Source organism: Cardiocondyla obscurior, linkage group LG05 (assembly GCF_019399895.1).
Source record: "Cardiocondyla obscurior isolate alpha-2009 linkage group LG05, Cobs3.1, whole genome shotgun sequence".
NCBI classification, from domain to species: Eukaryota; Metazoa; Arthropoda; class Insecta; order Hymenoptera; family Formicidae; genus Cardiocondyla; species Cardiocondyla obscurior.
Genome location: NC_091868.1, coordinates 3,459,549 through 3,476,461, shown reverse-complemented (window position 1 = coordinate 3,476,461; position 16,913 = coordinate 3,459,549). Strand labels below are relative to the sequence as shown.

The following is a 16,913-nucleotide window of genomic DNA, read 5'->3' as shown; positions in this document are numbered from 1 at the left end:
GAGAATAATAAAAATAATATTAAAAAATAAAAAATAATAATTAAAATAATAAAAAAATTAAATCTTTATACAAATTTTTTTACCTTTTTGTGTCTAGTTCCGTTACTACGTTAACAATAAAATTATACAGTGACTTTGGTTTTCAAGGATAAAAAGTGCTTTTATAATTTAATCGTTGACTTTTATCCTCTAAACAAAATAACACTTCCGCATAAGCGTAGTTCTCTGAAGTGGCGCAACTAAACATGACAATTATGGAACTTGAACCCATTGTCTGATTAAGAATAATTTGTTATTCTAATGTTATGACATACAGTGCTACAAAATGATTCGAGTGATAAATTACACATGTGCGAGAAAAATAAAATTGTTATATAATTTATGGAAGATGTTAAATCTAAAAACGTATAATTTCGTAAATTTTATACACTTTATTAATTTTTTTTTATATTAATTATTTTATAATAAATATTTAAAAAATTAAAGTTAGTGTTGCCTGTACGTACAGTTAGTTGCAATTCTTAGTATGAAATATGGCAATCACATTTTTACATCTATTAATTTTTTTAATCGTTACATTTTTAACTTCCTAATTATTAAAAATGTTAAAAAATTATCTAATTCACATTTTTATTTTAGAAATGTTACATGTGCAATTTAATTAAAAAGATAAATAATTAAAGCGGCAGCACAGTGACAAATATTTTTATAAAGCACGAAGTTTGTATTTGTCGACGCCTATATCACTTAAATGTATAAACCTAGACATTATATATAAGATTATTATATGTACAAAGTATTTAAATATACATACATGAATGTGTGTGTGCACATACAGATACACATAATTTATATATATATATACACACACACACATTTTTTAAATATTGTATATGCGTTTTAAGATCACCTTATAGTCAAAAATACAAATCATTTTTGAGAACACCATTGTATAACATTAAATTGTTATTTTGCATCTTGTTGCAATACTAGTGAATTAGGTGGACGTCAACCAAGCAGCTCAAAGTCTTCATCAGATGTATCATATTGACGTTCAATGTGTTCAAAGTCCACAACTGCACAAATAATTATATTTACATCAATATTTATAATTTATCAAATTGCTTTTACATATTTGTAAATAAATCTCGTTCATACATTATATTGTTCAACAAAAAACATAGTATACAAAGTTTTTTTGTTATAAAATAAAAAATAATAATCTTATTTACTAATTATCATGTAATGTTAAAAAATTTATTGTTAAAATTGCAAAAAAGTAAAATTAGAATATATATAATGTGTTGAAGTTTTTTTATACAAGTTTTGTTACATTCATAATAGTTATATTCACTAAATACTTACAACTGGAAGCTGCTATCGCTTCTGAAACAGCTTCATCTGCTGGTGACCACTGTACCAAACGCTCTGTGCTCAATTCGAACAGTGGCTGTTTTTCGGGCAAAATTAATTCCTCTTGCATTGATTTACATAAAGATTTGAATTCCTTTTCTGTAGCACAAAAGAAACACTGAAATATAATAATAGATTAATTATATATATTATGTACAAAATTGTATAAATAATAAGTAAATAGCATAATCTTTGCAATATCATTTATACATATAATTTGCATGCATTTGTAAATTTACAAAATATAAAACATAAAAGTTCAACTTCTCTTTTTAAAATAATGCTTTAAATTTATATTTTCCTGATTTTAATAAAAATGTAATCATATACTAACGAGTGCTACAGAAGGATCCATTCCTGTGATAGGAATACGACTAGCTGATTTACAGTGATATGTGCTATCCATTTCAATTTCTTCTTCGTTTATTTTATCTTCAATACTACCTGACCTCTGAGTGGTATGAGGATCTAAATAGATCACCTCGTCTCCTACAATCAGTTTATATTTTTTTTAATATTTATTTTAAAGCAACCAATCACAAATTTTACATTTTTCTCTTGTAAAATTAATAAAAAATTACATACCCACACAGCCTATAAAATATAAAGCAAGGTTTGGTTTTCCTCCAATTACTCCGAGAGATTGTGAAATTTTAAATGATGTCTGAAAAATTATTTACAAATCACATAAATTGAATTTTAAACTTTTATATTTGTGTGTGCATGTGTACATAAATTCCTAATCCACACTGTAATGTATATATTTTCATACAGTTACTTATATTATTGAAATGTTAAATTTAAAATGTGATATATGTAAAAATGTTTACCTTAAGTCCATTAATGTATACAGGATTAATTTCATTAAGTCCAAGGCGTAGTGGAATTAATAATAATAAAGGCTTCCATTGGCTAGGTGCTCTTAAAGGAATTTCTCCATCCACTTCTGCTGTAACACCACCCTCTACCCTACATTGTCTCACTATAAAAAACAATTTAAATTATTTTAAATAATATGTAACATACATACATAGTTTTCTTTTTTTTTTATTTTTAAAAAGAATTTTAAGAACAAATACAACAGAATCGATATATTGAGTAATATACACGTGATATATTTATAAATATTATTTGAGTAACAAAACTATATTTTTTCTTTAATTATAACTTATTATTCAACTAATTTTATGATTACTTACAAATATCATTAACTATTAACGTATTGTCTAGTGCAACATGTATAGTGAGAGAGCTCCATTCATCATAAACAATTAATTTTCTGAAAGAATAAACGATATTACATTTATTATAAGAGTTTTTTAAACTGAAGAAAAAAAGTATTTTTCTTATATTTTGTTTAAATATAATTTTTGTTACACACATTATCAAAATAGTTTATAAATTATTGATAGTAATTGTGAGTAGCAAAAATAATACTTCTTTTAAATTAAAATTTTATAAACTAAAAATTCTTCAACAATACATACTTTAATACTTGTGCAATAGTATTAGGACCAAACCATTGTCCAACTTCCTTTCCTTCAGATGCACCCATTAATGCAATTTGATGTATGGAAAAAGCAGCAGCTCTCTTGTCTTCAAAACGTCTTAAAATTTTCAGGTATGTCTTATTCTTTGTTTCTGGCAGCCACTGCCAATCTTTTCCTGCATTATAAAAAAAAAAAAAAATTGAATAACTTTAGATATAATTTTGATAGAATTTAGATAGAATTAAATTTATTTTAACAGTAACAAAAAAAAATTTAACTAGTATATTAAATTTATTACTTATTTAATAACTTGTGATAATTAAAAAGTTTAAGTACACATGATTACCTAAATGTAATGTAATTAAGGCTTGGGCCAAAACCATTTGACCACATCTTAACATACAACCCCAACCTTTATCAGATGTAAATGTAGAATTGCACCCACCAATAGGGACAAAGCCTTTGCGATAAGTAAACCATAACTTGGATCTTATATCCCTGCGTATTGTATCCAGCTCTAAAATTTAATACCTTACAATCTAATTCATTTGTAAAATATTTGCTCTTTGAATGTTTATCAAACCTTTTATAGCATTATATTTCCTGCCAAGAATCCAAATTGGCTCATCTGTTTGTGGTATATCCTCAGCTTCATCAGAAACATTTGGAGTAAATAAAGTATCCATCATTACTGTTTTCACAGTTAACACCTACAAAATAAAAAAGTCTCACCACAAGATTTAATAAAATCATACAATAATGCAATTGGTAAGGTACATTTAAAGAAAAGAAAAAATAATATATATATATATATATATAATTAATTATTAATGTTTTTTCGTGAGTTTCATTAAAAGTATCCAAAACACATTGACCAATATGTCAAGCAGATATTTAATCAGAATTAACATCTTTATCTGTTGTTATTAGAGTAATTTGTAGATTTACATGTAAAGGAATTGTTTCACATCGTTTACAATTTTTATTGCAACAAAATGCAATTAATTGTCTAATTAATCCCATTCGTGTTTTTACCAAATAACAAAAGAGAGAGGCTCTCATAAAATTATCCTGTACCAAGTGAGGAGGAAAGAAAGGTTAGGAGAATCGTATAATTTTGCTTGTATATACCCCTTCAACACACCCAGTAATGGTCATCGCATTCGTGTCGTTCTTCTGCGCGAAATTAAACGCGCCATTCAAAGTTAACGAAAAGTATCGTGGACGATAATAAAACACAAATATTTTATTCGTTTGATAGGCAGGCAAAGGTCGAGCTTGGTGATTGGCGATACGTACTGTTTTTGCGAGGAAAGAAGCTAACTATTACGATTTGTGCACATGGGGGAGACTTGGAAACGCTTATCAACAGTCGACCGATCCTATTAGCCTTTCGTTCTTATGGAAAAACGACGAATCGATTGGCGTGCGCGAAAATCTAGAAGTAGACCCAATAGAAGAATTAGCTTACGTCGTTGTGTGAAGATCGGCCTCGAGGTTACTTGTAGCTTCGTAGTTAACAGCATTTATCATGATTTATCATTACTTTGGTACACGTGCTTTAAGAGATCAAGAATTTCAAGTGTTGCATCATTTGGATCGTTAAAATAAATACAAAGAAATGCTGTGAAGTAATATGAGAGTAGGGTGACAACGTTATCTTTGTAAATAATAAACCAAAGATAATAAATGTATCATACACGATAGATACGAGTGATATTTACAGGTTAGTGATACTATTAACGATACCATACGTATACTCACCGTCAAGAATGGCGTTTCTTATTTTAATTGCATCTTTTTTGCATCTAATTGTCAGTTCTTTAAAATCCATATTTTTAAACCTATATTTTTCTGTTATATTGATTTATTTATATAATTATTACTTTGCTTTATTTACATTATTAATACTCTTTCTTGTATAAGCAAAGTTTTAAGTATGTAATTTTAGATTAATATAGTATTATTTTACATGTCATATGATTACATAATATTTCAAGTTTTAAATTTTAAATAAGCCAAAAATTTTATGCAATTAATAATTTGTAGATTTAATTTAAAGTTAATATATATAGAACTTTTTATTTACAATGTCTATTTATACATACATATATGTATTTATTATCTATACATATTGTTGTGTCAATTTTTATACTTCTAAGTTTTGTAAGATATAAAAAATTATGAAATAATTAGTTGTTTCAAAAGTTCTAATTTGTCTAATAAAAATTTTATTTATTATAGTTTCAGATAATGCAGTTTGTGTATATAAATGAACAATCTCACTCATATCAAACTTCCATAAATAATTTATGACAATCTTTATTTATTGATCTATATAATTGAATTAAAAGCAAAAATTTATAACTAAATTAGGAACAAAAAATCTTAAATTAAATTAATTTGATTAAGAAAAATTTGATATCTTCTGTGAAGACATTTTATTTTGTAAAAATGGTAAAAGAAATCTCAAATGAATCTGCAAGAGGGGTGCAATTACTTAATTCAGATGATGAAGGATTTGTTCATTTATCATCTGATAATCAAAAGCCAATAGGCAAAGTACAAATGAAAAAGCAGTTGGGTCTTTTGGAAGGAGTAGCTATTATATTGGGAATTATATTTGGCTCAGGTAAGTTTCTTTTATAAATTAATTTTACATATATATTTTGCCTCTTTATATTAAGTATTTAAATTAAACTTGTGTTTACAGGAATTTTTATCTCGCCAAAAGGAGTGATACAGGAAGTAGGTAGTGTAGGATTATCTCTGATTATATGGGTACTGTGCGGTTTGCTCTCTATGATTGGTGCCTTGTGTTATGCAGAATTGGGTACTAGCATACCTCGCAGTGGGGGAGATTATGCTTATATTCATGAAGCTTTTGGAGCATTGCCTTCATTTTTGTACTTATGGGCAGCTAACTTAATTTTTGTGTAAGTAAATTAAATGAACCTTATTAGTTGATAATGAATATTGTGGAGAGACATATTTTTATTATTTACAGACCTACAACGAATGCTATCATGGGACTAACGTTTGCTCAATACGTTGTACAACCATTTTTTCCAAATTGTACTACTCCAGATAACGGGGTGCGACTAATTGCTGCTCTGAGTATATGTGAGGATGTATACATATATGTATATATATATATTAGCTTTGAGTTTATGTTTTATTGCAATTTAATATATAATTATTTAGATGTAAATATATTTTTAATAAATAATTTACTCGAAAAAACTTTATTAATAATTTAATTTATAAAACTTATTGTTCACAGGCTTACTTACTTTTATCAATTGTTACGATGTGAAAGAGACATCAAAGATGCAGAATGTATTTATGTTTGCTAAAATTGGAGCACTGGTGATTATTATTATAGCTGGATTAACATGGCTGTGTTTAGGTATGTTTTTCAATTAATCTCTATTGATTTATTATTATTACTTTTTAATAAAAAAATTTTATATTAAATAGGAAACTTAGAAAACTTCGAGAACAGTTTTGAAAACACAAATAGTAATCCTGGCAAAATTGCTGTAGCTTTTTACTCGGGTATATTTTCTTATTCGGGATGGAATTATTTGAATTTTATGACCGAAGAACTCAAAAATCCTTATGTGTAAGTTTTATTTGATAAAAAATAATTAATTTCTCTGATATATTATGGAAGAAAAAAACATAAGAATTAAAATCTTACCTTGATTTTACTTTATTATTAAATTTAATAATCAAATTTTTATTAGAAATTTACCACGGGCAATTTACATATCACTGCCGTTGGTGACTTTGATATATGTTATGGCAAACGTCGCTTATTTAAGTGTTTTAAGTCCGACTGCTATGATTGCTTCCAACGCCATTGCTGTGGTAAATCATGTTTTTTAGTAACAAATTATTTAATTAAAATACATTTTTAGATGTGTATAAAATTATATCTTTATATTTAGACTTTTGGTAACCGACTTCTTGGATATATGGCCTGGATTATACCTATAATGGTAGCTGTGTCTGCTTTTGGAGGGTTAAGCGTTCACATTATGACATCATCCAGAATGTGTTTTGTTGGTGCCAGAAACGGCCACTTCCCTTCTATGCTGAGTCACATCAACATGTCTAGGCTAACTCCTACCCCGGCATTGATATTTTTGGTATATGCAACGTTAATTATATTTACTAATTGTGTGAATTTTCAATGCTCTTAATTTCTCATAATTATATCAGATTATGACTATGAAAACATAAAAGAAAATAGAATTATGTTTTTTTACATTATGTATTAAAATACATTTTTTTTTATTTAGTATATTTCAACTTTCTTTGCACTTGCAGTGTATTCTATCTCTCGTAATGTTATGCACGAGTGATATATTTGTACTTATTACATACTGCAGTATAGTGGAATCATTCTTCATTATGATATCTGTAGCTGGAGTTTTATGGTTACGTTATAAAAGACCTAATATGGAACGGCCAATTAAGGTAATGTACTTTATGTAGTTAAAAATTATCAAAGAGTATATATGAATATTAAAGAATATTTAAAAATAATAAAAATTTTTTTTAGGTACCATTATGGATACCTATATCGTTCGTAGCATTATGTGCTTTTCTGGTTATTGTACCATGCTACGAAAGACCGTATGAAGTTGGCATGGGCATACTAATCACCGTATCTGGCATACCTGCATATTTTTTCGGTGTTGCTTGGAAAAACAAACCATTGTGGTTCCAGAAAATTAATAGTTCGTAATTATTACAAATACAATTTTATTAAATTTATTCAATATTTGTATCATTGATAAAATCAAGAAGTATTACAGGATATTAAAATTTTTTACAAAAATTTAGAAAAAAATTGATAAAAAAGTTCAGAATACGGTTTAATTATATATTTACATTTAAGTTATATTTTTCTATCTTGTTTTCAGTTAAGGCTACTCACACTGTACAGAAGTTATTTCTGTCTGCAAGAGAAGAACTCGAAATTGATTAACAGCAATTCTACAACTAAATTCATTCTGAATTACGACCTACTTATTAACCAAAGAAATTTTGAGATTTGTAAAAGAAACTTATAATTTTATATATAAATACCACAATTAAAAAAATAGTATCAAGAATCAAGAATTTATAAAAACAAGATAAACTTACAAATTAAAAAATACTATAACCAAAGAGTCATGAAAAAATGTATCTGTAAAAAAAATGAAGTAAAAGAAGCTTTAAATGAGATAAGAATGTATTATAAATAAGATAGATCTGAGAATTGCATTTTATGATTGTTTAATATTGCCATACGTATATCTTTTTTTTTTTGTGTGTTACAGTATTATTATAGTATTCGGTATGAATTATTATCTATGGTTTTTTAATTAATTTTTGATCTATTGTGTATGAAATTATATATAATATTTATAAATTACTAAAACGTGAGAAAATTTCATACACAGCCATGTATTGCAAAAACTGTATTTTGATAATGTTAGTATATTGTAATGAAGATATACATATTTAATTTATAGTTTGTTTTTATTACTTCTTTTTTACCTTTCTAACATTTTTCTACTATAAGTATTGTATTCTGTTATTAATGCTATTTTATACAAATGTTTTAATTATTATTAAATAGATTTTTTCTTAAGATTTTTTTAAAGAAACCTGTTTTTCTATTAATTAATATTTAATTAGAACAAACCATGCGCACGCTTTGCGTACGCTATTTTTTGAAAGGTACTAATTCGTGAGCGTTATTATAATTGGGGGCATTAATTTCTATTTGATAATTAAAATTGAGTAAAATATGATCAACGACGGGTTGCTGGTTCAAAAGATTCAATTACGAACTACGAAAAAAATCTATGCGACTTACCAATTTGCACGAAGTACAGCGGAGTTGAAGAATTCTGGTGACTGTAACATAAACAGAAAAATATTAATATACACGTGCCAGAAAATTAATAAGATTAATAAAAAAAAAAGGAAAAAAAATTTTTTTTATAAAGATTTAATTTTAAAAAATTCATGCTTACCTATAAGTTGCTCCGCCGATGTATGATGCCTATCCGAGGCCTGCTCCTCCTCTCGGATGGGACGTGACGAGCCATCGTTCCGCGCACTAGAAACTCGCGAACGCGACCGTATCATTTACTCTCGCGACAATTAAGTAACACTATCGCGCGATATTTTTCGGCTCTCCTGAAATAGAAAATCCTGAAAAAGAAGACAGGTTACTGACTTACCCAATCTGCATACAGCGGAGTCGTAGAGTTCTGCCGGTGACTGTAACATAAAAAGAAATATATATATAGACATGTATATTAGTTTAAAAAATTAGTAAAAAAAAAAGGTTAAAGTCTTTATTTAATAAAGATTTTATAAAAGAAATTTATGCTCACCTAAGAGTTGCTCCGCCGATGCAGGATGCCTCCTGGGCCTGCTCGTCCTCTCAGATGGGACGTGTCGAGTCATCCTTCCGCGCACTTGTAACTCGCGAACGCACTCCCGTAAAAAAAATATACGTAAGAAAACGTCCGCATACTTTTCGGCACTTCCGGAACGCCCGACGAACCGGCTGCGGTTCGTATATTTATTAATATCGGCGAGCGGCACTTTTTTTTTTTCACTGCACTACAGCGGAGGTCCTCTTGATCTGTAACAGAAAATATAAAAAATTATGTTGCAGATATTAAATTTAATTAAATAAAAAAAATTTTTAAACGTTTTCAAAAATCTGAAGACTTAATTCGGAACAAAAATTGATAATTACCATGGGGTTGCTCCGCTGGGGCAGGATACCCTTCCTGGGCCTCCTCCTCCTCTCAGATGGGATGTCGAGTCGTCATTTCGCACACTGGATACTCGCGGGATTGTCTATCTTTTGAGCCTCCGGTGGACTCTTGTCGGCGGAACAAACGACACCGAAAACGTCCTCTGAGCGGTGAATGAGACGAGTCGCGATATTAAATGTTCCCCGCGCACTGAACACTCGCGGGATTGTCTATTTTTTGAGCCTCCGGTCGACTCTCGTCGGCGGAACAAACGACACCGAAAACGTCCTGTGAGCGGCGAATGAGACGAGTCGATATGAAGTGTTCCCTGCACACTGTACACTCGCGGGATAGTCCACGACACTCCCGACCGTCTCAAATCCTCGAGTTCGACACGAGAAACAGGCTACGACGCACGGATGCCTCGACATTTTTGTTTCGAACTCGTAACCGCGTGTTCGCCGTGACCTCTAGTAACACATAGTAGTTGTCGAGTTATTTTTTCGCGTGCTGGACACTCGCGAGATAGTCCACGATACTCCCGACCGTATCAAATCTTCGAGTTCGACACGAGAAACGGGCTACGACGCACGGATGCCTCGACATTTTCGTTTCGAACTCGAACCGCGTGCTCGCCGTGTCCTCTAGTAGTACGCAGTAACACAAGTCACAGTCTGTTACTAGCTCGCGATCAGGCGATCGATGGAGCGCTGTGATTGGTCGGTGCGTAAAGTCCCTAGCGCGCCGACCAATCACAGTGCTCCATCGATTGCCCGATGAATGATGATTTACACTACTCGTTGCGCACTTGAGAGAGCACGCCGACCACGTGGAGAGCAACAATTTTCGAGATGGAAATCTGCGTGGGTTCTCTCACGACTCATCGTCGCGTATCTCGGTGTACCCTGGTATCTTAGGAACCGCAGGGTCTTGTACAGGACACCGCCGTTGTCCATTCACCGACACGACCGGGGGCAAATAAAGAATCTCGGTCTTTATTCCGCCACGATAACTGCGTACTTGTGGTCGGGCGACGATACGTGAGCATATCAGAGCTGCAACTCGTCATCAAAATCGTTCTATCTAAGAGCCGAAATCTGTAAAGGTCATTCTTATTGAGGTGCTTCGAGCGCGAGCACGTGTTTTGGAACGGCAGAGTTACGTAGCGGACGCAGCGTGCACGGACCGTCCAAGGTGAACTGCGCCGCGTATTCCTCGGGCATTTTCGACTCCCGGCTCCCATCATGAATTTTTTCGGCAGGTTCCGGTAACTGCAATTGCGAGGGAACGAGATCCGCACTTCGCCCGTCTTCTTCGTCGCGGCCGAGTCTCAGTCAGTTTCGTGCGTGATTTTTGAGGAACTCGGAGAAGATGAAGTGCACGGGGAACATTCGTATCGCGGCCCGTCTAGTTCGCTGTTCGGTGTGAGTCTCGGTATTGTTCATTTCGTCTACTAGAATTGCCCGAAGAATCGAGAGACGACTCGCGGACTTTTACGTCGTAGCCGGTTTTTCGTGTCGGGTTCGCGGATTATACGGGACTATTTCGAGTACGTGGACTATTTCGCGAGTGCATTGCGCGGAAGGATGCCTCGTCCCATCTGAGAGGAGGCTGACAGGAGGCTGAGAGGACACTGAGAGGAAGCTGAGAGGAGGAGGAGGCCCAGGAAGGGTATCCTGCCCCAGCGGAGCAACCCCAGGGTAAATATAAATTTTTTTTTGAAATTAAATAATTCAGATTTTTGATAACGTTTTTTTGTCACTTTAGTTAATCATATAATACAGCTAAAATATAATTTTTTACTTATTCTGTTTCAGATCAAGAGGAACTCCGCTGATGTGCATCGTTCAACGAAAGTGCCGCACGCCGATATTTGTAACAATACGAACCACAGGCGGTTCGTCGGTCGCTTCGCGAGTGTCGCTAATTTATCGGGCGTTTCTTTTTGTACGATCACCTTTTTGCGGGAGTGCCGAAAAACAACGCGCGAAAGTGTTAATTAATTGTCGCGAAAGTAATTAATCCGGTCGCGTTCGCGAGTTACTTGTGCGCGGAAGGATGGCTCGTCACGTCCCATCTGAGAGGAGGAGGAGGCCCGGGGGGCATCCTGCATCGGCGGAGCAACTTTTAAGTAAGTATCGAATTTTTGAAATAAAATCTTTATTAAAAAAAAATTTTTTTTACTTTTTTTTTTTTATTAATCTTATTAATTTTCTGGTACATTTATATTAATATTTTTCTTTTTCTGTTACAGCCACCGGCTGAATTCTTCAACTCCGCTGTACTTCGTGCAAATTGGTAAGTCGCATAGATTTTTTTCTCGTAGTTTGAACTCTGGTCTCTTAGTTAATCCGATAACACATCGTCGACCATAAATTACTCGATTATTAATAACTCGCGCGAATTGGGATTAAATCGAAAAATAGCGCAGGCGAAGCGTTTGTTCTGGTACATTTAAACTATGGATCTTACACGATACTCGTACATTCAGGACCTCTTGTTTTCTCAAATATAATTTAAATATACATTTGAACATTAAAATACATATATTCTTATTTCCGAATAAGTTAACATGATTAAGTTATCCTTCGTTTTCTCGTCTTCTCGATGTCTCACCTCGTTTCGCGACGCTCCACGAGATGACGGTAGCGTCCGACCGCGATGCCACTGTTTGCACGTAGGGTGCGCGCGGTGATTCTTACTTTGCCGCGCCGGTTTCCGTAACCAATCATTGCGCTCCCTCCGCAGCAGCGCGACCCGGTGGCCGGCAAAGTGGAGGTGTTTGACGGCGCGTTCGTGCGTGGCGTTCAGTTAGTTGCGCGCTGACATCGGTCGTGTTTGTACGTGGTCAGCGTACGTGGGCGTCCGCGTTATTCGCAAACGCCGCACCGCCGGCGTCGTTTCGCGCGTTGCCGTGCACCGCGATTTCGCGTTGAACGTCACCCTGTGACGAGGTCTCCCCCCCCCTCGCCCCGCCCCGCGCCGCTCCGGGAAGTGCGTTTTCTCGCCCCCGTCGTGCTTGATCCCGTCCTCATCGCTGATCGTCGTCCATCGGCTTCGCACTGTTCTTTGTCGTCTGTCCCGTCCTCGTACCATCCCCGTCCCGTCACGCTGTCGCACGTGTGCTGTGTCCGCGATTTGTTGGCCGTCCGTTCTCACCTGTGTGATCATCGCCAAACGCCACCCACGCGACGCGTCATGTCCACGCTGACTGGGTGATGGCAGAGCGCAAAGGATGTCACGTCGCAAGCAGAGCAACCCCAAACCGCTGAAACGTGAGTCGCAATAATGTGCTTTCATGTCCGCCGGCTTTGTTTCTCGCGTGCTTCTAGGCGACACGTGCCCCGCCGTGTCACATTATTTGTTGATGTGTGCCGCGAACGTGCTTCGGCCATTGCTTTCCTCGCGAAGAGACTTGTCGTTGTCAATGGGTTATCGTTGCGCATTTGAATCCATCACGTGATTTGATCGGGCTAGCCTCGGGATATCTAGATGGCGGCTCTCGCTGGATTGTTCACGAAATTGATTGCACATCGATTTAGACTTCTTCCGCGCGACATGCGGAAGAGGAGAAAGTTAGGATCGCGAAATGTCAGCGGTTTGAATTCCGTCGAGGATCGCGCGCGGCATCTCGAGATATTTTAGAGTTGGCACGATTCTATTATAATAAGCTGCAGTCGAAATGATTATTAATTATCGCGAGGTGATAAATTTAGGTTGCAAATGATATTTAAATTGTAACTTAGTTACGTGCGTAAATATTTAAAAGTAATGTATAAATCATTGAGGCCGGCTGTCTGTCCGTCTGTCTGTCAAAATTATTCGTGACGACTTTGCAAATTTGATTTTCAACATAAATAGTTAACAGAATTTTTTTGTTAATATTTTTGGTCCGAAGTAAACGTTGATATCTTCGTTATTAATAATCTGGACGTAGAACGAATAAAAATTGCAAAGTTCGTAGTTTTAGCGGAATTAAATTTTCTCGGGCTTGATAGAACACTTACGAAACTCGAAATATTTATTATCGATATCGAGAAGATGCTAAAAATTTGACCTAAAAAAAAAAAATCGCTACTTCTCTCGTTTCCCTTTTCTCTACCGATAGAAGCAATAAATTCCTTCGAGGATAAATCAACGACCGAATAAATTAATTCATGATGTCGGCGAAGGAGAACGAGTTTCTCGCGACAAAACGGTTCATTCAGCGTCTGTCTTTCGGAAAGAAGTAAAAAATTATGGTAAAGGATACAATTGTTTCGTAGATTAATTGGGAAGTACGGTGGGATTTTCGGCAAATTTTTTAATAGAAACTTTTAGGTTATTTATACAAGTTACGTTTGTAAAATTAATTAAAAATTGTTTTTATTTTTATGAATATCTCATTTTCATCGTTAACGTTTCATTCTGATCTAAAATTAATTATTTCAAAAAAAAAAATTTTTTTTGTCACGACAAAAATTGTCAAATTGTTGAAAAGTCCACGCGGTTTTATATTACGAGTGTAGAAATACGAGAATTAAGTAAATGAGGAAATTGCATGCAGAGAGAAATTTGATCGATTAGCGTATAGTAAAATCTGTTTGTATCTCTGACTGTCGAAAGCGATACGAATTTTTTTGCTTACCTGATAACGCGACGCGTTCAGTTGCCGCAGTCGCCTGTCAGCTGACCTTTCGATTCTAACGGGCCTTGCAGTAGCACGCACGCACGCACGCACGCACGCACGCACTCGACGGCTGACATGACAGATGTGACCGTAGCGATTACGCGGATTTCGCGCGTCCGTATAATTAGCCTTCCGCAGTCGGTCCTCATCCTTTGACGAGGTGTCTAATTCTCGACCTCCGTTCTCTATCGCAACCTCCATTTATCCATTATACGCGTAAAAATCTGAGACTATTTAAAATGTTAAAACTGCTTCAAGCGTAATAATTTTATTTCTTCGTGTAATAATTTTGCCACGTTAATTTTAATTAAAATGCATCAGCGTTTTATTTTGATAATTTTAATTTAATAATTATCGGCGACACTTGACTCCGTTTAAGTTACGATTTAAAGAAACAGCGTCGCGCGCGATGCTTGAACGAAGGAAATTTATAAAAATACTTGCTTTGTTTTCCGTAAATGTCGGAATGCCGTATTCCACTCGCGTCATCATTCGATTATTTTTTTTTAAGTGAGAAAAAGCATGAACGAAAAGCAATTCTCGCCCGGCGGCGCAATTTCTCCTCTGTTTTCCGCGAATCATCTCCCGCCGATGCTCGTCTCCGTTCTTTTCTCGCGCCGCGAAGATCGCGAAACGATCGAGGCCAGACGAGATCTCAAGTCCGGATCCTTTTTAGTCGCCCCTTTCGCCCTTGTCGCGGCGAGCATGCGATCTCGCGATCACATGGCTCGATCACGAAAGTTGGAACCCACTTTCACGTGGCGGCGACTCGTCGGACCGGGTACCTCATTTTCTCCCTTCTCCCCGATACCTTGTTTCACGATGTTTTCGCTTTGCGAACCTATTGATTTCGTTTTGAGGAAATCGCTCACTTTCGCGAGATCAATTTGTTTTATCTATTTATTTTTTCCGCTTGAACCCGTAGAAATTATCTTCAGGAAAAATTTTGCAACCAAAGCTCTCTCGATTTTGTCTTAGGTTCGTCGACGTATAGTTAAAAAGAAAACTCTTTGTTCTATTTAAAATATCTAATACAAGACAAATTTTTATTTGTAATTCCGTGAAGTAACTATTTGATTTAATTCATCAGCGATCTAGAATCTAGAAAATATTTTAATTAATTTATATTACATGATATTAAATATTGGTAAATTAATTGATAATAATATTATCAATATAAGGCTGATAAGAAAGTCGGGGCGAATTTTGTAGCACTCCTTAAATTCGCGGATCTTTTCCGGCAGTCTTCCATAGTAGGAGAGGAAAATCATGCGTCGCGACGTGCATTGGGGCCCTCTCGTGGGACACCGACGTTAATGGCCGAGTAATTATTGCGAAGCCGGCTCGTGCGCGTGACTGCTAATTGGGAGCGACCGTAATTGAGTTAATAACGCCGTGTTAAAATAGCGGGCCCGTCCCCTCTTACACCCGCTAATACGTCTTTCCCCTTTCACCACATCGCTTTACTTTTCGCGTATCTTCATCGTTTTTATTCGCGATTAAAATAAATCCGAGTTATTGCATATCCAATAATTATTCTACTTCATCCGTCTTATTATATAATTGCCATTTTTTTAATTAATTAAATTTTTTATCTTTTTTTATGTATCGTAGTTTAAAAAAAATCAATTTTTTTTAATATAATATTTTACAAATTAATTATCAAAATAAGATACTTCTAAGTCGAAATTATTTCGATTAATTACAAATTTATATTTCGCGGCTTGTTTGCATTTATTGAATCGTCTGGCTCCCTGAAAATCTTTACAAGAAAATTTTCAACCAAGACCATAAATATTAAGAGTACATCTATTAAAAAATTCACAAGTATACTTTTCGGACGTCGTGTTATTGACCCTCTCGCGTTTCGTCGACCGTCTCTTTGACTAACCTCTGCCACGTAGATACGATTCCGTAGGAATCGGCGGCACTTTTATAACGCGCCGATACTTTTCGCCGTGCATTGCACATGTGACGGCGATAACGATCGCGATCCGTGACTCTCGGAGCGGCACGACCGCCGCTGCCTCTCGCCTCTCTCTCCCTGGCTCTTTTCGATGTTTCTGCCTTTTACGGCGAATTCCAATGGTGCATTCGTACGAGACGGAAGTCCGTGGCGAGGCGGAGCGACGAAAAAGCGTCGAGAGAGTTTCGGGTCCGCGCGAGCGAAAAGCACGCCAACCGATAAGGTCCCTCTGACGTCGTCAATATTTTGTAGTCACCCGGTGCTCCCTTATCTCGTATCGCTCGGCGGCCGGTTGCGGCAACCGCGCCTCCTCCCGCTGCGCCACGTATCTCCGTCAGTTTATAAATACAGTCGTGCAGCGGCGGCGATTAGTCGTAAATTTGGTCATCCTCGTTCGATTAAAATTTGTGCGCATCAGTCGCGCGTGCTTCGTCATCGGATGACGAGATTTCGCCCGCTCGCGTCGACTTCCCCGATGAAAAGTTGCGTCTTTTATTCCGCGCGCACTTTGTACAGCAACACGTCTACATAGATCGGTAGTAAAAGTAACCAAAAAAAAAAAGAAGCTTTTTTTCATCCCCGATTTTTTAAAAAAATTTTAC

At 35.1% G+C, this 16,913-nt stretch overlaps 3 protein-coding genes across 9 annotated transcripts in view; 2 read left to right on the top strand and 1 right to left on the bottom strand.

Annotated features, from left to right (window-relative positions):
* Positions 1–159: 159 nt before the first annotated feature.
* On the bottom strand, positions 160–9,411 carry Atg4a (Autophagy-related 4a). 7 transcript variants are annotated; one of them, XR_011545818.1, is made up of 13 exons: positions 9,305–9,409; positions 8,939–9,188; positions 8,779–8,819; positions 3,487–3,613; positions 3,250–3,420; positions 2,901–3,078; positions 2,613–2,692; positions 2,244–2,395; positions 1,999–2,077; positions 1,748–1,902; positions 1,366–1,531; positions 911–1,076; positions 160–761 (listed from the first exon to the last, which is right to left on the bottom strand). XR_011545818.1 is itself a non-coding variant. In XM_070657342.1 (12 exons), exons 2-12 carry the CDS (start codon positions 9,051–9,053, stop codon positions 1,009–1,011), a joined length of 1,332 nt encoding a protein of 443 aa, XP_070513443.1. In that variant the 5' UTR covers positions 9,054–9,188; positions 9,305–9,409; the 3' UTR covers positions 160–1,008. The 7 variants fall into 7 exon arrangements, 4 of the variants coding, with proteins under 4 accessions (XP_070513443.1, XP_070513445.1, XP_070513446.1 ...); XR_011545819.1 differs by having other exon boundaries at positions 160–239; XR_011545820.1 differs by having other exon boundaries at positions 160–1,076; positions 1,366–1,512; positions 9,305–9,411.
* Positions 5,343–8,430, top strand: Gb (solute carrier family 7 member genderblind). Its single transcript, XM_070657341.1, has 10 exons — positions 5,343–5,535; positions 5,617–5,839; positions 5,911–6,026; positions 6,187–6,312; positions 6,384–6,528; positions 6,653–6,776; positions 6,857–7,057; positions 7,239–7,388; positions 7,474–7,651; positions 7,838–8,430. Exons 1-10 carry the CDS (start codon positions 5,358–5,360, stop codon positions 7,900–7,902), a joined length of 1,506 nt encoding a protein of 501 aa, XP_070513442.1. The 5' UTR covers positions 5,343–5,357; the 3' UTR covers positions 7,903–8,430.
* Positions 9,412–12,357: 2,946 nt separating the features above from the next.
* Positions 12,358–16,913, top strand: part of Ush (Zinc finger protein ush) — a 134,217-nt gene continuing 129,661 nt past the window's right edge. The window contains exon 1 of the mRNA XM_070656769.1: positions 12,358–12,951. Within this exon, the coding sequence (XP_070512870.1) occupies positions 12,912–12,951 (40 nt within the window). The 5' untranslated portion in view covers positions 12,358–12,911. The remainder of the gene's footprint in view (positions 12,952–16,913) is intronic.

Bases quoted from the DNA above. Each gene is read 5' to 3' on its own strand.
- Gb (XM_070657341.1), top strand. From the start codon at position 5,358: ATGGTAAAAGAAATCTCAAATGAATCTGCAAGAGGGGTGCAATTACTT. The intron at 5,536-5,616 runs GTAAGTTTCTTT...TTGTGTTTACAG, and splicing joins GGGAATTATATTTGGCTCAG to GAATTTTTATCTCGCCAAAA. The intron at 6,777-6,856 runs GTAAATCATGTT...CTTTATATTTAG, and splicing joins CTTCCAACGCCATTGCTGTG to ACTTTTGGTAACCGACTTCT.
- Atg4a (XM_070657342.1), bottom strand. From the start codon at position 9,053: ATGATACGGTCGCGTTCGCGAGTTTCTAGTGCGCGGAACGATGGCTCG. The intron at 3,079-3,249 runs GTAATCATGTGT...TTTATAATGCAG, and splicing joins CTTAATTACATTACATTTAG to GAAAAGATTGGCAGTGGCTG. The intron at 2,693-2,900 runs GTATGTATTGTT...TTATTCTTTCAG, and splicing joins ACTATTGCACAAGTATTAAA to AAAATTAATTGTTTATGATG.